Source organism: Lucilia sericata, unplaced genomic scaffold, assembly GCF_015586225.1.
Source record: "Lucilia sericata isolate MDLA Ls3-8-SP2 unplaced genomic scaffold, ASM1558622v1 Contig000726F_arrow, whole genome shotgun sequence".
In the NCBI taxonomy this organism is placed as follows: Eukaryota; Metazoa; Arthropoda; class Insecta; order Diptera; family Calliphoridae; genus Lucilia; species Lucilia sericata.
The window spans coordinates 84588-107500 of record NW_023994725.1 but is presented as its reverse complement, the minus strand read 5'-3'; the positions used below and the strand labels follow the sequence as shown (position 1 = coordinate 107500).

The 22913-nt window shown below is 31.4% G+C and overlaps 2 protein-coding genes across 2 annotated transcripts in view; one reads left to right on the top strand and one right to left on the bottom strand.

Moving 5' to 3' along the window:
- The window catches only part of LOC119607676 (elongation factor-like GTPase 1), a 27388-nt gene extending 4510 nt beyond the window's left edge, over window positions 1–22878 (top strand). The window contains exon 2 of the mRNA XM_037961737.1: window positions 22569–22878. Within this exon, the coding sequence (XP_037817665.1) occupies window positions 22569–22757 (189 nt within the window). The 3' untranslated portion in view covers window positions 22758–22878. The remainder of the gene's footprint in view (window positions 1–22568) is intronic.
- The window catches only part of LOC119607671 (protein giant-lens), a 94969-nt gene that overhangs the window by 64804 nt on the left and 7252 nt on the right, over window positions 1–22913 (bottom strand). The window lies entirely within an intron of this gene.

Below are 22913 nucleotides of genomic sequence, written 5' to 3'. Positions count from 1 at the left end.
GTCGTTGATGAAAGTTTTTGTTTTTGGAATAAATGACCTTGTGAATATGGTTTGTATGTTTGTTTTGATGATTTCCTGTTGAATTTTTAAAATTGTTTATTGTTGTTACTAAATCTTATTGGGGGACTCTTATGTTATATTTTGTTTGTTTTTGTTGAATATTTTTTTGTAGTTTTCAAATGAATTTGTTTTCAATTTTCATTGTATTGGCAACTATCAATCATGTTGTTAGTTTTGGTGTTTTTTTTGTTTTTTCGTTGTCTGTTTGTCTGATGTGTAGTCTCTTGTTATAATGAGAAACTTCCGGCCATTATCTTGTGTTGTTTTAACGTTTTTCAAGTTTTTTTTAGAAATGTTTTACAGCTGTAGTAACCAACCTATCTGGTATGAACTAAATTTTATCGATAGATAGATAGATAGATAGATAGATAGATAGATAGATAGATAGATAGATAGATAGATAGATAGATAGAATATATAGATAGATAGATAGATAGAAGATAGATAGATAGATAGATAGATAGATAGATAGATAGATAGATAGAGATAGATTAGATAGATAGATAGATCGATAGATAGATAGATAGATAGATGATAGATAGATAGATAGATAGATAGATAGATAGATAGATAGATAGATAGATAGATAGATAGATAGATAGAGTAGATAGATAGATAGATAGTATAGATAATAGATAGATAGATAGATAGATAGATAGATAGATAGATAGATAGATAGATAGATAGATAGATAGATAGATAGATAGATAGATAGATAGATAGATAGATAGATAGATAGATAGAAGATAGATAGATAGATAGATAGATAGATAGAGATAGATAGATAGATAGATAGATAGATAGATAGATAGATAGATAGATAGATAGATAGGTAGATAGATAGATAGATAGATAGATATAGATAGATAGATAGATAGATAGATAGATAGATAGATAGAGATAGATAGATAGATCGCTCGCTCGCTCGCTCGCTCCTCGCTCGCTCCTCGCTCGCTCGCTCGCTCGCTCGCTCGCTCGCTCGCTCGCTCGCTCGCTCGCTCGTGCTCGCTCGCTCGCTCGCTCGCTCGCTACGCTCGCCTCTCCTCGCTCGCTCGCTCCTGCTCGCTCGCTCCTCGCTCGCTCGCTCCTCGCTCGCTCGCTCGCTCGCTCGCTCGCTCGCTCGCTCGCTCGCTCGCTCGCTCGCTCGCTCGCTCGCTGCTCGCTCCTCGCTGCTGCTCGCTCTCTCGCTCGCTCTCGCTAGCTCGCTCCTCGCTCGCTCGCTCGCTCTCGCTCGCTCGTCGCTCGCTCGCTCGCTCCTCGCTCGCTCGCTCGCTCGCTCGACTCGCTCGCTCGCTCCTCGCTAGCTCGCTCGCTCGCTCGCTCTCTCGCTCGCTCGCTCGCTCGCTCGCTCGCTCGCTCGCTCGCTCGCTCGCTCGCTCGCTCGCTCGCTCGCTCGCTCGCTCGCTCGCTCGCTCGCTCGCTCGATAGATAGATAGATAGATAGATAGATAGATAGATAGATAGATAGATAGATAGATAGATAGATAGATAGATAGATAGATAGATAGATAGATAGATAGATAGATAGATAGATAGATAGATAGATAGATAGATAGATAGATAGATAGATAGATAGATAGATAGATAGATAGATAGATAGGTAGATAGATAGATAGATAGATAGATAGATAGATAGATAGATAGATAGATAGATAGATAGATAGATAGATAGATAGATAGATAGATAGATAGATATATAGATAGATAGATAGATAGATAGATAGATAGATAGATAGATAGATAGATAGATAGATAGATAGATAGATAGATAGATAGATAGATAGATAGATAGATAGATAGATAGATAGATAGATAGATAGATAGATAGATAGATAGATAGATAGATAGATAGATAGATAGATAGATAGATAGATAGATAGATAGATAGATAGATAGATAGATAGATAGATAGATAGATAGATAGATAGATAGATAGATAGATAGAAGAAAAGCATTTTCTTTCGAAACATTTCATAACTCAAGGTCTGCTAGTTTGCCCACCTCTGTACATTGAATACTTTTCATAATTGTCATTAAACAGAATTTTCAAATTACGTATAGAGATTAGAAAATGCTATATTTTTTATTTATTTCTATTTGGAAAAACTAGTTTAATGATACTATTTAATTAAAATGCTAGTTAATTAAATATTACCGGTAGATTATGTTGTACATATTTGGTAATAGATACAATGAAAACTAATCAGTTTTTACTATTATAACAGTATCTAGCAACTGAATAAGGAAAATTTGAAGAAAAAAAAAATCAAAGTAATTAATCTTAAACGTAAGTAAAATAAGATCTACAAAACTTTTGACGTTTTTAGAACACATTCGATTAATTTACCATATAGCAGTATATAGAATTACTAAAAATCTTCTGGGTGTAAATTTCATTCATTACAGTATTTTGTAAATTAGCTTACAAAGAACTCATTATGATGCTTAAACCACAATTAATTTAATTTATATTATTTATATGATTTATTGGTGTCAACTCAGTTAATTTAAAACGAAATCACTTTTAAATTCATGTGTTATTGTAATACAATGTTGTTGTTGTTTTTATTTAAAATTAAATTTAAATCAGACAAAAAGTGACAGAAAAACAAAATGACAATCAAAACAAAAACACTTACAAGCCCACAGAATTTATTTACTCAAACTTAAGTTTTTATTTGATTGCTGTTATTGTTGCTGTCATTTGCAAGTAAAATTATAACACCCCACCACCTGTCCTACACTCTTTTTTTTTTTTTTGTTTTGGTTCGAAATGAATTTACAACAAAAACAAAATTGCTGCGCATCGGCTCAAACGCATACAACCCACTATATAATTGACTTAAATGCAAACTTATTAAGGGTATTCACAGTTTGTGTAAATTGTTTGTAATATAACAAAATATTAGGCTCACAACTTAATTGTATAAAAATTTGACTTGAGAACAAGTAAATTGGAAACAAATTATAACCACTTCTTAATGAATGATAAATTGTTGCAAAACCTGTGATTATCCTTAATTACATATGTAAATGTAACGACAACAATAACAACAACTATTGCAGACTTGAATGACTATGCCTACAGCATAATTAACTTAACAAAACCACATTTTAATAAACATTTACCGAGAAGAGTTACATGTAAAGGAAAGAAAAAAGAAGCACAAGCCAAGTATAAACAGAAAAAAATAAACGTCACACTATCACTTTGACAGCTAAATAATACTTTTGACAATTAAAACAGTTATATGCTCATTTAAACACAAGAACAACAACAACAATATGTTTTTACAGTCAAAATTATAGAGAAATGTAAGAAGAATAAAAGAAAACAGTAAGTCTTTTACTTAAAGCAATAACAACAATAATTGATGGTGTTGTTGTTGATGATCATGATGAGGTGTTTTGAAAAAAAATTTTAAAAATCAACCATGTGTAGGTGGAGTTGTCACGTGTTTTATAAACATTGTATAAACACGCAGATTTATGTCTGAACCAACGTATTTATTTTATAAGATGGCAAAGGAAGTTTTACTACAATAGGCCGTTGCAAATTTTCTTTTTATAGAAAATTTTCGTTAAATTTTCTTTTTATAGAAAATTTTCGATAAATTTTCTTTTTATAGAAAATATTCGATAAATTTTCGATGAATTTTCTTTTTATAGAAAATTTTCGATGAATTTTCTTTCTATAGAAAATATTCGAGGAATTTTCTTTTTATAGAAAATTTTCGATGAATTTTCTTTTTATAGAAAATTTTCGATGAATTTTCTTTCTATAAAAAATTTTCGATAAATTTTCTTTCTATAGAAAATTTTCGATAAATTTTCTTTTTATAGAAAATTTTCGATAAGTTTTCTTTTTATAGGAAATTTTCGATAAGTTTTCTTTTTATAGGAAATTTTCGATAAGTTTTCTTTTTATAGAAAATTTACGATAAGTTTTCCTTTTATAAAAAAATTTACGATAAATTTTCCTTTTATAGGAAATTTACGATAAATTTTCTTTTTATAGGAAATTTACGATAAATTTTCTTTATATAGGAAATTTACGATAAATTTTCTTTTTATAGGAAATTTACGATAAATTTTCTTTTTATAGAAAATTTACGATAAATTTTCTTTTTATAGGAAATTTTCGATAAATTTTCTTTTTATAGGAAATTTTCGATAAATTTTCTTTTTATAGGAAATTTTCGATAAATTTTCTTTTTATAGGAAATTTTCGATAAATTTTCTTTTTATATAAAATTTTCGATAAATTTTCTTTCTATAGAAAATTTTTGTAGAAAATTTTCGATAAATTTTCTTTTTGTAGAAAATTTTCGATAAATTTTCTTTTTGTAGAAAATTTTCGATAAAGAAAATTTTCGATAAACTTTCTATAGAAAATTGTTCAATAAATTTTCTTTTTATAGAAAATTGTTCGATAAGTTTTCTTTTTATAGAAAATTGTTCGATAAGTTTTCTTCTATAGAAAATTTTCGATGAATTTTCTTTCTATAGAAAATTTTCGACGAATTTCCTTTCTATAGAAAATTTTCGATGAATTTCCTTTCTATAGAAAATTGTCGATGAATTATCTTTCTATAGAAAATTTTCGATAAATTTTTTTCTATAGAAAATTTTCGATGAATTTCCTTTCTATAGAAAATTTTCGATGAATTTCCTTTCTATAGAAAATTTTCGATAAATTTTCATTTCTATAGAAAATTTTCGATAAATTTTCTTTTTATAGAAAATTTTCGATAAATTTTCATTTCTATAGAAAATTTTCGATAAATTTTCATTTTTATAGAAAATTTTCGATAAATTTTCATTTCTATAGAAAATTTTCTATAAATTTTCATTTCTATAGAAAATTTTCGATAAATTTTCATTTCTATAGAAAATTTTCGATAAATTTTCATTTCTATAGAAAATTTTCGATAAATTTTCATTTCTATAGAAAATTTTCGATAAATTTTCATTTCTATAGAAAATTTTCGATGAATTTTCTTTCTATAGAAAATTTTCGATGAAATTTCTTTCTATAGAAAATTTTCGATGAATTTCCTTTTTATAGAAAATTTTCGATAAATTTTCTTTTTATAGAAAATTTTTCGATGTTGTGTCTCCAGAAAAAATTAAATCACGAGGTTTCTAGTCCTGCTCTCGTTTGGGTCTCTCATTGGGTTTTAATGGTCCTACCCACTGTTCCATTACGACCACATGGAATAATGCTGTTTTGCCATCCTCTGGTTAACTTTGTCCAGCTCCTTTCCCCTTATATCAAGTATATACCGTTATTCATTGCTGATTATCCCTGACTATTGTGGTACTCATAAGATGCAGACCTTACCAATAGTCTGGTATTCGGTAATGACTCTCTTATAGTCCAATGCGGTCTTAGATATCGCTCATATTACCTTCTGGTAATGGACTAGGTATGTAGTGGTTTGATTAGGCAGATGGTTCAGCTTCCGGGTTTTCAATGTAGAACTCGTCATTCAGCTTATTTTTCAGTTTAAAGTCATCAGTTCCCGCAGGTGTTTGTTTTATAAAGCCAGTGTATCATATTTGAACTTAGACCCCATTTTTATGGTTCTCCATACATGAAGATCCAATTAACCCTAAAGGTATCAACTGGATCTTCAAAGCAAACTGGATCTTCAAAGTCCATTCTATGGTGTTATCATAGTCCTATCCGTTGAAGGATTACGCCTGCGTATTTAACCATATCGGTTGCCGATATCGTTCAGTCCAAGAACCGTGGTCCAGTAATGTCACCAATTTTCGTCATTCTTTTGAAAAGGTAGTCTTCATAGTTGAGCCCCCTCGATAGATTTTCTTTTTAAAAAATAACAGATTTTAGAAAAATTTGAAAAATTTTCAATTTTTAAAAAATTTTAAGTTTTTATTATACTCTTATAAAATTTAAATTTTAATAGAAAACTTTCGCTAAAATGTTTAATTTTTGTAAAATTTGCTATTTTTTTTGATCGAAAACTCGATTTTCGAAAATTTTTTTGAAAAGCACCTATTGTGCATCAACATATAATTATAACTTGGAATAGTTTGGTTTTCATACTTGGTCAGATAGTACACGAAGAATAGAGTAAAACATATTTAATAGTGTAACCAACTGCATCAAAAAAAAATAGCAACAAAAACAATATAAAATTGAAGAGAAGTTGACACATGTTGTAGCAGTGTCTGTTGCACAGAATTGATGAAGTACGTTCACATCTACCACAAAAAAACCTATTGTAAAACTACACAGCTGGACGGACAGTTAGACTAACAAAATTTTGGTTAAAAATTAAAAATACACAATGAACAAACAAAAAAAAGACGCAATCTGATTTACTTGCAAATCTGTTCAATTTCATTTCTGGTGTTTTGTTCTTTTTTTATGATTTTTTGGGTTTAACCACTTGTCTGAAATTTGTAATCTATACTATTTTCTAACCTGTGCCTGCTGCTTGAACTCATCTTCCTTCTTTTCCCTCTTTCTCTCTCTATCAAGTGCCAAATGGTCAACAAGTGTTCTGGTAGATCATATTTTTGTACTTGTTGTTGTTTCTCTGCCTACCAACCAGCCGTCATGGTGTATCCTTTAGGGATTTATGTATGTATGTATGTAAGAATCGTCTATGTTTAGTACGTGTGTGTTTTGTATGTTTAATGTTCATTGTGTTCTTTAGTTTCTTTTTTTTTTATTCAGACTCTAAGTAACCTTAGACATGAAATCTGGACAGAGTGAATTTCTCGTTTTTAATTATAATTTTTAAAAACTTCTCATATTTCATTATGATAAATTATTTGTACCGATTTAATAGGGTGTAACCAAATTTCAAGGGAGATGTTTAATTAACAGTCAAAATTTTGTTTTTTAAAATAAAATCCTTAAATATCTAATCATCATTACCAACAATCTAAATCCTTTAATATATTTAATAACAAATATTTCAAAACCTCTCGAGCTCTTTTTTCGTGGCCACTCTAATATCATTTACGGTTTTTTTGCAAAATCTTTGCCACCTGCACTTAAGCCCTACAATAATTTGAAATGCAAACCACAGATGGACACAACAAAAAAGCAAAAAACAAGACTCAACCGAAAAAAAGAATAAGTCGAATTAGTAAAACTGGTAGAACTAACAGTAGCAACAGCCTACAGCATTTGCAAATAAAAAGCTACAGTAGGCATAAAATGCATTAAAACTAAAATGCACATGATGACAATGATCCTCTTAACCAAAATGACCAACCAACAGCAAAACAAAAAAAAATGTTATATGAAAAACTTCCCAAAAAAAAAATGTTATATAAAAAACTTCCCAAAAAAAATAATGCAAAAACACATTTAAACCATTTTAACTAAAGTTGTTTAATTTTATTATTGTTTTTGTGGTTATTGTTGTTGTTTTTCAATTTATTTCTTCTACACGGTTTAAAGATTTTCGACTACCGTGTTGTGCTCGAATTATATAGTCATACTTGGATGCAATATGGTAGATGAAGCAGACAGAAAACAAAAAATATTCATTATTGGTTGGAGAAAAATGTTCCATCAGTTTTAAATTTTTAAGCAATAATGAATTTAAAGAAAATTTTCTTTATAAAAAGAAAATTTTAATCGAAAATGTTCTATAAAGAAACAAGAAGTACAAAGTTATAAATCGGGCATGGACGACCCTATGATACCCTCTATATGTGTATTAATTTTAATATTAATGTATTTTTCATTAATTCCGAAATATTTTAACAATTTGTTATCAAAAAAAAAAGTGATTTTCTGAAAGAGGGCTTATATAAGGGGCAAAGGTAAATATGGTCCTATCCGTATAAATTTTGGTAGAGCGATTTACGATGACATTAAAGTTATTTATAAAGAATTGAAATGTAATAGTAGTGTTTAAAGGTGAATTTCCACCTTCAAGTCATTTTCTGAAGGGGTCTTTGTATGGGGGCTGTGGTCAAATGAGGGCCTATCATTACGAAAATCGGCAGTATCATTTAGACTTATATAAAACTAAGATTTGTCGATTTTTGTTGAGATTGTACAATATTTAATTATTATTATTGTAAGCTCAAAAGCCCTATTGGGGGGTACATTTGTATGGAGGCTAGGCGAAATAATGGACCAATTTCAACCATTACTCCTTGGGTCAAAAGAAGAGTATGTACCAAATTTCATCAAATTATCTTGAAAATTGCGACCTGTAGCATGCGCACAAGTTTACATGGACACACAGACGGACGGACAGACAGACAGACGAATACAGCACCAACATTTTTGGGTGTTACAAACATCTGAACAAACGCATAATACCCTCCCCACTATAGTGGTGTAGGGTATACAAATTATAATCGAAAATGTTCTATAGAAAGAAACTTTTGATAGAAAATTTTTAATAAAAAGAAAATATAAATCGAAAATGTTTTATAAAAAAAAACTTTTGATCGAAAATTTTCTATAGAAAGAAAATTTTATTCGAAAATGTTCAATAGAATGAAAATTTTAATCGAAAATATTCTATAAAAAGAAAATCTTAATCGAAAATGTTCTATAAAAAGAAAATTTTCTATAGAAAGAAATTTTAAAAGATTCTATAGAAAAGAAAACTTTCTATAGAAAAAAAATATATATTGAAAAATTTCTATAAAAAGAAAATTTTAATCGAAAATGTTCTATAGAAAGAAATTTTTAAAAATTTTCTATAAAAAGAACACTTTTTAAAAAAAAATGTATTGAAAATATTCTATAGAAAGATAATTTTAATCGAAACTTTTCTGTAGAAAGAAAATTTGAATCGAAAATTTTCTGTAGAAAGATAATTTGAATCGAAAATTTTCTGTAGAAAGAAATTTTTCATCGAAAATGTTGAATAGAAAGAAAATTTTAATCGAAAATGTTCAATAGAAAGAAAATTTTAATCGAAAATTTTCAATAGAAAGAAAATTTTAATCGAAAATTTTCTGTAGAAAGAAAATTTTAATCGAAAATTTTCTATAAAAAGAAAATTTTTATCGAAAAATCTATAGAGAGAAAATTGTAATCAAATGTTCTATAGGAAGAAAATTTTGATCGAAAATTTTCTATGAAAAGAAAATCTTAATTGAAAATTTTTCTATAGAAGAAAATTTTAATCAAAATTTTTCTATAAAAAGAAAATTTTAATCAAAATTTTTCTATAAAAAGAAAATTTTAATAGAAAATGTTCTATAGAAAGAAATTTTTAAAATTTTTCTATAGAATGAAAACTTTATAAAGAAAAAAAAATGTATTGAAAATTTTCTATAGAAAGAAAATTTTAATCGAAAAATCTATAGAGAGAAAATTTTAATCGAAAATGTTCCATATGAAGAAAATATTGATCGAAATTTTTCTTTATAAAAATTTTTGAAAGAAATCTTTCTTTATAGAACATATTTCAAGAAATTTTTCTTAATAGAACATTGTTAATGAAGCCATTCTTTAAGATAATTTTTGAAAACATTTTTTTTCTTCATAGAACATTTTTGAGGAAATATTTCTTTATAGAACTTCATAAATGTTCTATAAAAGAAATTTGTATATAGATTTATGACAAATTTTTAATGAAACTCTTCTTATGGAAAATTTTAGATAAATTTTCATAAGATATTTATAATTTGCAATCAAAAAAATTTCGATCACATTGATCATCACAGTACCGAACTTCTAAAAGACTTTTTAGATCAGAATACTGACAAAAGATGAATGATATAGTAACTGTGAGGACTCTACCTTGGCCATGATAAAAATCTGAATATTAAATATCAAATCAACGATCATTGATCCCAATTGCTTTTAGCTCATATTCCAAAATTTCTTTCTGAAAAAAAATTCTATTCAAAGAACATTTTCCATTCATTTTGTATTCATAGAATCAAGAGTAAGGTTTACTACTAAAGCATGATCATAATGATCGTGACACTGAACTTAAACACTGCTTTCTTGGTCTGAATACTGACAAAAAAAAGTTGACTGTAATGAGCATGGCTGCTCTTAGATTGTATAATAACTGCAAAGATATCGATTTGGCAGTGAGAAGAATCTGAACATCATCGACAATCTGGACATCGATCATTGAGCATTCACTTCATATCACATGATCACTTTATTCATGAATTCCTGGTATTTCATATTTCAAAATGTTACTTTCGTAGAAACTACTTCAGAAACATCTAAGTAGGTCGGTAACTGCTAAAACATTCTTTTAAATTCTCTACCTTGATCTGGACTTTATCATCAGCGTATTTAATTAGTTTTGCTAAAAATAGGGATTTTTCCATATTAGGTGGGATTTCAGGGAGTCACAATCAATTTAAGTTGCTCCAAGGTAAATTTCGGACTTCCTTGTAACATTATCCATAAAAATAGTACAGGATCTAAATAAGATCTTGCTAAGAAAAGGCATTTTCTCTCACCCCATAGGAAATTGTATGTACGTGTATGTTAGGACCGCATGATCATGTTTAGTTGTATATGTCTTTCTTTTTGTTTTTCATTTATTTGAGCTTTTTTTTGTGGTGGTTGAGTAAAGTGAAGGTAAATAAGAAGCTGTTATGATTGCTATTATTGTTTTTGTTGCTGTTGTCGTTATTTTCAGATGTTTATGTTGCAGGCAGTGTTGGATGGCTGTTGTTATTGTGCTGGTGGTTGTGGTATGTTGTTTTTTTTTTTTTCTTTGTTGGTACTGTTGTAGATGATTATGAGATTGTGTGGTAAGCGCGAGTTTTGTGTGGTTTTTTATTTAACTTTAGCTTTACTTCGGCGAGTAAACGGGAACATTCATATCGTATCATACCTTAACTTCTTGCCACCATATGTACCTTATCTACATACAAACAAACAAACGAACGAATGAATAAACAAAACATACTTTTGCTACCAGTCTTTACAATGTTGAATAGAAGTCATCGCTGCCGTCATCGTCATCAGCATTTTGTTTTGTATGCCATGCCTGCCATGTTTGCTACTGGTGTTACTCTGGCCTACCCAATATGAGTAGTAGTAGCAGTAGACTCAATACTACCAGCACTAGCAAACTAAACAACTTACCAGCCAGCCAACAAACAACCAGCCAGTCATTCAGTCAGTCACTTTTTCATATTGTTGTTAGTTATTTAGTTGTTGCAACTTTGTTGTTGCAACTGCTACCGTTGAGTTGTAGTGTTTTTTTCGAAGTTGTTGTTTTTTTGTTTTCAGTTTTTTGTGGATTAAGCATAACTAACATAAATCTGTACTGTCGCACTGTGTTAAAATTTAGAAAAGTTAAGGCGAAAAAACTAATAATATATCGGAATCTGCTTCCTTCCTTAGGGAGCAAGGGCTTGCCTTTAAAAGTCAAAGGTAGCGAGGTAGTACTTTACTTCTCGCAGACCAATTGATTATCCTGTAAAAATTATCATGTACTAGATCCATTTGGGTAATTCCAAAACTACTCCCCTGTAAAAATTATTGGAGTATATGATCCTATGTAATACAGGCATGGATCATCATCACAAAGGACCATGTTGAGGATCAATTTTACAAGGTAGTAGTTTTGGAATAACTCTGATTTAATGCATGAATGGATTACGTGGTCCTCACCTAGGATATCACAATGTAATGTAGGAGTATGTATTTTCCATATATGTATTTGGATTAGTTTTGGACCAGTCCTTTGAGGAGTACTCTTTAAACGCATGTTCTTCTCATTTTCGAATCCACCATAAGAGTCCACCGCTACTTCTAATCCATTAACATATCGGAATCTGCATCCTTAATTCTCATAATTGCGAACCACATTTCCTTTCCCAAGCGTTCGTCAGCATTTTAAAGTTTACGGATGATGCTCCTTTTCTGGAATCCATTACAATTTAAGCATGTCCGGCTAAGGGTAGCAAAGTGCCGTACATAATACCTTATTACGATCTCCAGATATTGCTTGAATCTTTGACTAGCTGAGATCAACGTTAACAATCTTTATTTCACTCGTCAAACTTCTACGCCACGATCCTCTGTGTCTTCCTCTACACCGATCTTCTTTAAGTCTAAAGCTTGTCTGACGATATCATTTAAAGATTTATATTTCTTGCAGGCAATCTCCTTTTCAATTGGTATTTGTTTGTACCTTCAAGTTCGGTGTTAGAGATCCAGTTGTGGGGCCATCATATACTAAGAATATTTCTCAAAAGTTTGGATTTTGTTAGTACCTCTAACAGATACCAGGCATGTTTCGCTGCAGTATAAAGGCATTATTATTTTTCTTAGTTTTGCGAATATTCCTTTTACTGTCGATATCGTACTTATTGAAGTTATTGACTTCCTCAATAACCTTGTCATCAAGGAGCAGATAACCATAGTGCGGTGCGTTTACTTTAATGGATTTCGTATTTCCCACGTTATTCCGCAATTGATACTTTTCAGCAATTGTCCTTAAGCTATAGGTCATCTTACTTTGCGTATGAATCTGATGGAAATCAATAAGATGTCGTCAGCGTACGTTAAGTCATTCAGATTTCTCTATTTGGCTACACACTCATACAGGAGAGGAGTAACTCATCCATCTCTGCCGAACACCGGCTACAATGTCAATATTCTCCGAGAATATGCTGTTATGTCTTTCATTACCCATTACCGTCAAGAATTAATAAGTTCGAGCATGATAAGCTCTGAACGTTTAGATATTTTACATTTTTATATCAAGATCCAAAAGAGGCGCGGCCTTTTTTATCCACCCACTCGCCGACTTTGACGGCGCAATCAAGGGAACGTGAACCTTCTTTTCGGATACAACTACGCTCTAAAATTATCCTTTAATTGAGCACTCATCGGTAATGCATGTCCTCAAAGGTTCTCATATTCTGCACTCAGATTGATACAAATTCAGAGCTGGGAGTTTATTGTAATTTATAAGACATTTTTCACATATAACTTTGAAGAACATGAATCAATTCGTCAATCATGTTTGTTACCGCTATCAGGTGAATATGAATACCCTCCTCTGCTATTAACTTTCCGGATTGAATTTCTACGAATAGCTCACCTTGGCGAATAAATTTGTCAATTATATTCGATAACGCAATCAGGATGTTTAAATCATCTTTTTGCGCCACAATTCATGGACGACCTATCTGAGTAATCGTTGGCAATTTCAATGTTCCGGATGAAATTATGGTTGTCCAAAGCTTCTTCATTTTGTCGATCATTCATCAATAATATTCGTTATATTATTTCCGATGAAATTACGAACAAAAGCCTTGTTTTGCCAATCATCAATCAATAACGCTGCTACAAATTATAAATATTCATCTTCGTCTCAATTCCTTCCGATAACGATCCGTTAAATTTATCAATTTCTATATCCCGTATGGAAATTATATCAAGGTCAAAATTGGTCATAATTTTGTTCCTTCTTTTGCCGATCAATCTTTTATCAATCAGATTATTTAGCGCAATATCCTATTTTTTCTTTCGAGACCAATTCGTCGTTTATATTTGTTGCCGTGACCATTAAAATATGAACTAGTTTTGCGGCACAATAGGGAGACTCGTTAATTTTGCATTCGCTGACTATTATACCGGACGGAAATTATATCAAGAGCCAAATGAAGCACTATTATTTTATGTGCTAACAAGAACAGTGATATGCCCCTTTTTCCGCCAAATATAAACTAATTACGTTGCACTCTTTCGATAATTTCTGTCTCAAATCGTTGTAGCAAATTTCCGTGCCAGATATGAGCTCAGTTTTTCAATTGTCACTCTAAATTGAGATCACATCGTACCGAAGATCGTGAAATTTCGTGTCCATATTCTAATCTGGATTGTGATAAAACTAAATCAACGAGGATAACATGAGTGATCATGACAACTTTTCTCTGCAGTTTTTAAGCAGATAGACCCAGAGTTTTGAAGACAGCTCTGAAGTTTCAATCCAACTCGGATGAGGATATTGTGATCATGTATTAGTGCACCTAACTCTTTGATTCTATAAGGTGTGGAGCTCATGGACCCAGTAATACTTTTGTGATGCCTCAAATTTTCTCTAAAAATTGCACCACTGTGCCTCATCATATTCTTATCATGGAGTCATAACGTTATTTTGATGTTTATTCGTTGTTTTTTGTAGTTTTTCAGCTCTTAATGTTGTTGTATTTGTTTCTTTAAATTTATTTTATGTTGTTGCTCTTGCTCCTGTTATTGTTGTTGTTGTTTTTGGTTAATGCCATAAACGCGGTTATATGTTTATTAACGCGCGCGCGCGTTCCATGTGTACACGGTTGTAGTCCAAATACACTCAAGGTACTCTGTTTGTCTGGATAGCAAGTTAGTGGACGTATGTTGGATAGATGTGGTTTAGAGATTGGTTTTGCATACAAACCAGGCCAGGTAAAACAAACAAAAAAAAAAATAACAGCAGCAGCAACTACAGCAAATAAATCAGATAAAGTGCTTCCTTCATATGGATATAAAGACAAATGCCATCATCTCCATATATGTACATACAAACATGTGGGAGGGATAGTATGTATGTATGTAAGTTTACTTTACAAGCAGTTTCATTTAATTTTATTTTTTTCTAAATAAACATTAAAATTTAAATAAATTGTTATGTTTTTTTCTATGTTTACAACTGAAACCCACAAAACCACAAATATCACAAGAAAATAATGAATGCAATTCAAATATTTATTTAATATTATTATTCTTCATTATTATTATTTTCGTCTTAATTTTAATATTTTTTTATGTTTTGTTAATAACACTCACTCACTCGTACACAAACAACGCGAAGCCCTCGGTATTTATCATAAATCCTCATTTTGTTGTTGTAAGTTTTACTTACAACCTGCATGTTGTTGTTAATATACCCTGAAATTGTTGTTGTATTTGTTGGTATTTATGTATTCTTTTCATAATCTCACCTGTATTTGTTTTTTTGTCTTGTATTTCTGTTATGTTGAATTTAAAGTGCAGCACAAAGTGGAAGTTGTGAGCCGGGGTTGCCAGGTTATGATCATAAAATAAGGAACTAGATCGACGTCCAATTGATATATTGGGGTGGTGGACCCTGTGTATTCGACACTGAATTTGTGTAGAATTAATTATCATAAATTTAGAAACTAGATCGACGCCGATTCCAATTATGAGGTGATTGATTCGATCTCAATTCCTTGAATATGGTGTAGAAGCTTAAGTATTCTTGTGAAGCGAACCTTTTCTTTGGTTACCTTATTGTAACCAATACTCTGTAGCATCTGTATTATAATTTACCGAACGCTCCAGTGCCTTCTACCATATTTTATGGGGGCTTATATCATGTTTTTGTTGAAAGTCTCAATCCGAAATTCGTATTTCAAATCCAGGATGATTGAAATTTAACAGTCTGAATCTAGAGAAGTAACAGTATATCTCTTTTTTACAAAAGGCTTTTTTGTGGAAATATCTTATATCTGTCATTGGACTAGATTGAAATTTCCAAGAACAACGAGTGTGCTCAGGTGAAGTCCACAGGTCTGGGTGCCACTAGATAACTTATCAGATAGATTTAATATGGTAGGAGGAGGCTGAATGTCTGCTACCAGATGAATTACATCTCCAGTTTAAAAGACATTTTATCTTTACAAGATGAGAAGAACTAGCTCAAACGGACTAATAGTAGATCTTCCATCGCAAAAGATTCAGCATCCTTGACTTATACAGTCAGGCGCACTCTCTATCAGCACGATAACAGGGAAGGTCTAAATTAATCTGAAGCTATTAGCCCTCCTGGCCAACTAACTTATTGTTTAAGAGTTTAATTATGCTACAATCTAATATTAGCCTCTCTTTGGTGTATTAGGTGGTCAATAGCATGAAATCCATGATAATTAGTACAACGTCCTTGACTTATGACTCTGAACACGACGATGCAAACCATATACGCTCTCCATTTAGTGTATTAGGTGGTAAATAGCATGAGATCCATTATAATTATTAAGTAGGTCGTTTATCGCACAAGATTCAACGTCCTTGATTGAAATCGATTTCTGAACACGACGCTGCAAACCATATGCGCTCCCCCTGGTATAATAGGCCGCACAAGGTCCAGTGTTCTTCTTTGTCAAAGATCTGACTTAATCTGGAGTTATTAGCCGTTCTGGCCAACTCACTCATTGTATCACAATTTCATGACGTTATAATCGAATAATACCCTCTCATTGGTCTATTAGGCCGTCAATAGCATAAGATCCAAGATTATTACAACCAGAAACCCATTAGGCACTCCTAGTAATCAGCTATATCAGCTGATTGAGTAGGCAAGATGATTACCTACTGCGGCTACTTTACTGGTTTCTTACGATATAAAGAGCTGCTGAACTCGGGATTTGGCGCTGTAAACATTACGCGTTCCTTAATCGCACAAGATCTGACATCTTGGACAACCAAGAAAAGGCTCTGCAAAAATATACTTTTCCATCTTATTCCTTATCTTACACGCGATCAACGCAAATGTTATTCATCTTTCGCTGCCCCAAAAAACAATGGCAACTCTAAACGTTTATATTTTTTTTAATTTTTGTAAAAATGACATCGCTCCGCACTTGAGCGCGGTGCGATAATAATCTCAAGCGTATTTCGGTAGCTACTGCTGCGTAAATTACACTTGAAATCACGACAACAACAACGTGCCTGAGTTTTTTAGGTTGTTTTCAATTTATACATATACATTTTTTTTGTTGTTCATTCCCTAATCTGTTTATGTCACGTTTTGTATACTTTTTTCTTCTTCTTCTTTTCATTCTATTTATTTCTTTTCTTCATTTTTAAGGTGTACATTGTGTGGTTCGGTGGTTTGTGGTAAGAGGATTCATTAAAATAAGAGTGTTAATTATAAGAGTTGCAGGAGTAGATAGATTGTTTAGTATATGAGTTGTATCCTTTTGGGAAAAAGGATTGATATTGGAATAGATTAATTATTATTTGAAGAATTATACGATTTATTACTTTGCTCGAGCAAAACTCTGTTCCTCCTTATATGGGAGATGCAACCAAGAATTTTTTCTCAATACAATATCAGAAATATGTTCCTATTATATTTCAGTATTTTAGTTGCGCGCACAACGGCAAATCTATCTAAGTATTTGTTTGGAAAACTTTTGAATCTTTTAAGAATCGTTATTAGAGCTTACTACAAATTAGAGACTAGACTATATTCCAAACTAAAATCAGCCTCCAGTCCAGACTCTAACCTAGACTACAGACCAGACTATAGATCAGAATATATACAGAGTATAGATCAGAACACCCTGCAGATCGTACCATATAAAAAAGATCACACAGATCACATGTAAAGTCCAGACTATAGACCACACTATAGACCAGACAATATACTAGACCAAAGACTAGACTATATTCCAGAATATAGACTATACTATAGTCCAGACTATAGACTAGACTATATTCCAGACTATAAACAAGACTATAGTCCAGACTATAGACTAGACTATAGTCCAGACTATAGACTAGACTATAGTCCAGACTATAGACTAGACTATAGTCCAAACTATAAACAAGACTATAAAATACACTATAGTCCAGACTATAGACTAGACTATAGTCCAGACTATAGACTAGACTATAGTCCAGACTATAGACTAGACTATAGTCCAGACTATAGACTAGACTATAGTCCAGACTATAGACTAGACAATAGTCCAGACTATAGACTAGACAATAGTCCAGACTATAGACTAGACTATAGTCCAGACTAGACTATAGACTAGACTAGACTATAGACTAGACTATAGACTAGACTATAGACTAGACTATAGACTAGACTATAGACTAGACTATAGACTAGACTATAGACTAGACTATAGACTAGACTATAGACTAGACTATAGACTAGACTATAGACTAGACTATAGACTAGACTATAGACTAGACTATAGACTAGACTAGACTAGACTAGACTATAGACTAGACTAGACTATAGACTAGATTAGACTAGACTAGACTAGACTAGACTATAGTCCAGACTATAGACTAGACTATAGACTAGACTATAGACTAGACTATAGACTAGACTATAGACTAGACTATAGACTGGACTATAGACTAGACTATAGACTAGACTATAGACTAGACTATAGACTAGACTATAGACTAGACTATAGACTAGACTATAGACTAGACTATAGACTAGACTATAGACTAGATTATAGACTAGACTATAGACTAGACTATAGACTAGACTATAGACTAGACTATAGACTAGACTATAGACTAGACTATAGACTAGACTATAGACTAGACTACAGACTATAGACTAGACTATAGTCAAGACTATAGACTATATGTATACAGTCAAGTCTATAGACTATATAGTCTTGTCTGGAATCTATAGTCCAGACTATATTCCATACTTTAGACTAGATTATAGTCCAGACTATAGACTAGACTATAGGCCAGACTATAGACTATACTATAGTCCACTCCAAGCTATACACTAGACTGTAGTCCAAACTAAAGACCTGACAATAGGTTAGACTATAGTCCAAACTATAGACTATACCATAAACCAGACTTTAATGGACTAAATGTCAGACTATAGATAAGACTATAGTACAGATCTATCACTAGTCTAGTCTAAAGCCCACATTATAGTCCAAACTATAGACAAGACTAAACAATAGGCTAGACTGTATTAAAGACTACAGACTATACTATTGCCGAGACTTTCTCTCTCATTGGTTCAAAAGCGTACGGAATCTGCTGCATGATATAAAAAAAGTCTGAAGTTCGAAGCTAATTGTAGTCGACAAAACTATTTTTATTGCACGAGTTTCCAAATATGGGACTCACTTTGACTGTTATCCAGAGAGCTAACCCACATATAGGGAATTCTCAAATTCGTTTACAACTTTGCATAAGTTGCTTATAATTAACAAGAAAATATACTTATTTTTTTGGACAAAACGAAAAAAACGAGCAATGTTTGGTTAGCCTTTATTTTTCTTCTTCTGTGGAGTGTCTTCTTCTGCTAAGAAACCCTTTTTTCTATAAAAGGTGTAAAACTGTAGTGCTCATTTGTACGCATCACCAAAAACCAAAAAAATAAACGAAAAAATTGCAGGAAAGCAAACAACAACAGATTTTTAACTTGAAGATGTTTTTATGTACAATGGATGATGTGGTTGGTGGTGATGCGAATGCGAATTCATGCTCAGCCAATATTTGTTTGCAGGTATAATATTTAAACATGTATGTATGATGGGTGTATACGAGTGTGCATAGCACTCTTCCACTTCCATATTTTTGTATTTTTTTTTGTGCATGATGATGTGGTTCCTTGGCATGGTTCTGGTATGTTCATTTGACAGTGATTGTTGTGTTTTATGCGCGTGTAAACAAGCTACAATGATAACGATCTTTAAGATTTTTTTTCGCTCTACTCTGTTGTTGTTCATTTCTTTTTCTGTTTGTATATTTGTCCCGAATACACACGAATACTGCCAGTGATACTGGGAGCACAGTGTATGTGAAAAGGACTTTAGTAGAAGTGTATAGAATTTCGGATGGTTATGTTAATTTAAAAATAATGTTTTGTACAAACACACATACAACAACTAACTTTAGCAAAAAGAAAAAATAAACGAAAACAAAAATCAGCTAAAGCAAGAAAAAAAGAGAAAATTTTGAAACTGGCAGCTGTTGTTAAGATGATGAAGATGAAGAAGAAGGATTCACTAGAAATTGCGCAGTAAATAAAACTTCATAATAAAAAGTTCGAAGAAGAAATTCGTTAAAGATACTAGTACATTTCGAGATACAGATATATTAACTATATACAGACATTCATACATACATATTTGTGTATAAAGTATTATTTTTTTTTTTTTTTGTTATTTACACACATTTGTTTATTTCTTATACAGTCAATTTTGTTTTGTGTTCGCATTTTTGTTGTTTTTGTTCTTTTTGTCTGATAAATGGCAGACATACTGGTGTCTTTCTATGCCCTATATCCGATGAAGGTACAGGTTAATAGCGATATGTTAACGAAATATTAAGATTGATTGTTGGTTAACAAAAATCGAGGTCTATTCTACCTTTAGAGTAGAATTACTATAGACTAGCGTATAGGCTAGTTAATAGACTACACTATAGACTAGACTATAGACTAGACTATAGATTAGACTATAGACTAGACTATAGACTAGACTATAGACTAGACTATAGACTAGACTATAGACTAGACTATAGACTAGACTATAGACTAGACTATAGACTAGACTATAGACTAGACTATAGACTAGACTATAGACTAGACTATAGACTAGACTATAGACTAGACTATAGACTAGACTACAGACTAGACTATAGACTAGACTATAGACTAGACTACAGGCTAAACTATAGACTAGACTATAGGATAGACTATAGACTAGACCATACAAAAGACTATAGACTAGACTATAGACTAGACTATAGACAAGACTATAGGCTAGACAATAGACTAGACTATATACTAGACTATAGACTAGACCATAGACTAGACTATAGACTAGACTATAGACTAGACTATAGACTAGACTATAGACTAGACTAAAGACTAGACTTGCCTATAGACTAGACTGTAGACTATACTATAGACTAGACTATAGACTAGACTATAGACTAGACTATAGACTAGACTATAGACTAGACTGTAGACTGGACTATAGACTAGTCTATAGACTAGACTATAGACTAGACTGTAGACTAGACTATAGACTAGACTGTAGACTAGACTATAGACTAGACTATAGACTAGACTATAGACTAGACTATAGACTAGACTGTAGACTGGACTATAGATTAGACTGAAGACTGGACTATAGACTAGACTATAGACTAGACTATAGACTAGACTATAGAGTAGCCTATAGACTAGACTATAGACTAGACTATAGACTAGACTATAGACTAGACTATAGACTAGACTATAGACTAGACTATAGACTAGACTATAGACTAGACTATAGACTAGACTATAGACTAGACTATAGACTTAACTATAGACTAGACTATAGACTAGACTATAGACTAGACTATAGACTAGACTATAGACTAGACTATAGACTAGACTATAGACTAGACTATATACTAGGCTATAGACTAGACTATAGATTAGACTATACTATAGACTAGACTATAGACTAGACTATAGATTAGACTATAGACTAGACTAGACTATAGACTAGACTACAGACTAGACTATAGACTAGACTATAGACTAGACTTTATACAAAATTTTAGTTTTAAGTGAAAAATGATAAATGATCAAAATCACTGCTTGTTGATTTTACATCCCACTGTACCAAAATACTCGACTTATTTTTGACATCTCATGCTGATAAAATTTTAGCAATGTGTACATTTTTCGTACATTGTTTAAAAATAACACAATAAAAATAAAAGGTACTTCATGTCAATACAAGTACTTACTTTAAGACTCACCGTGTAGCAAATGAAATATTTCATAAATTCATTAAATTTTTCAAGCGCATTTTGTCTTCAAAAATATACGAAAGAAAAGTGACACAAACCATTCAAGAAAATGACAACATAAAATGGAAATAGAAATTTTATTGTGAAAAAGACAACCCACTGGTTTGGACTGCGTGTTTTATCACGCAAAAATACTCAAGTGCACACATCCTGTGAAATCTATACAACAAAACAAAGCGGAAAAACATTGCTGCTGGTCCTTCATTTAAAATGCATTTGATGGTCTTTTGGAAAAAAGCAAAATCTTGAAAATTTAATGAATAACAAATGAAATGAGAAAAAAAACACCTTCCATTTTAACAATGAATAAAAGAACAATTCCTAACAATTTAGGAAAAAAAAAGTATACAAAATAAAAGGAATGAAGGGAGCATATTGCTTACTAATAAACGTCATTCGTTCGTGAAGGAAACATGCTGGCAATATAATATCGAAATCCTATTGAAAACAACAATGCTGATATTTTAAAATAGAAAATCACGTACATTTTACATCCCATGATAATGATTGTTAGACAATAGAAGGTACTTGAGAAAAACACTTGAAAAGTTGCCAAATCCTCTGTAAGCAGGCGCAAAAGATAAATACCGCAAACTGTGATTTCATCTTTTTAAAATAAACCTTTTTTATAAAAAAACAAAAGGATATTTTCTTTTTCTTTTCGAGTGTTTTTCCATTGAAAATTTTATTAAATATTTTCACACTATTTCATTAATAGTTATTGCTTTAAAAACAACAAAATTTAAAGATTTGTTTCTATTTCACTCACTCATCTAAACATTTCGTTATCCTTGCATGCTGTTAAATGTTTGTAAGAAATTACAACAAAAAATATTCTGTCATATTTCCTTGAAGGCGTCATGTCCTTAAAATTCTCTACTTAATCCTTATTTTGACATTTATCTTTTATTGTTAACTGTAAAATGATTATACTAATCTATTTATTTATTTTTGTTTTCTCTTCTACTTTTAGGTTATTGATATTGATCCATTTTGGGTTCCTACAACGGAAGAGGAATTTATGCATTTTGGTGAAAAAGCCGATTCGGCAAATCGTGCCAAACTCTATATGGATAGCGTTAGACGCCGCAAGGGTCTGTATGTTGATGAAAAGGTGGTCGAACATGCTGAGAAACAACGTACTTTAAGTAAAAAGAAGTAGAGAGATCGATGTCTGTCTGAAGCGATGGAGATGGCGAAATAAAGTGCTGCTTTAAAAATTTGTACAATATTTTTGTACAAAATAAGTAATAATAAAGAAATTTTACTATAAAAAATTTAAATTTTGTTTTTATTTTATTCAAAGGAGGATTTTTTA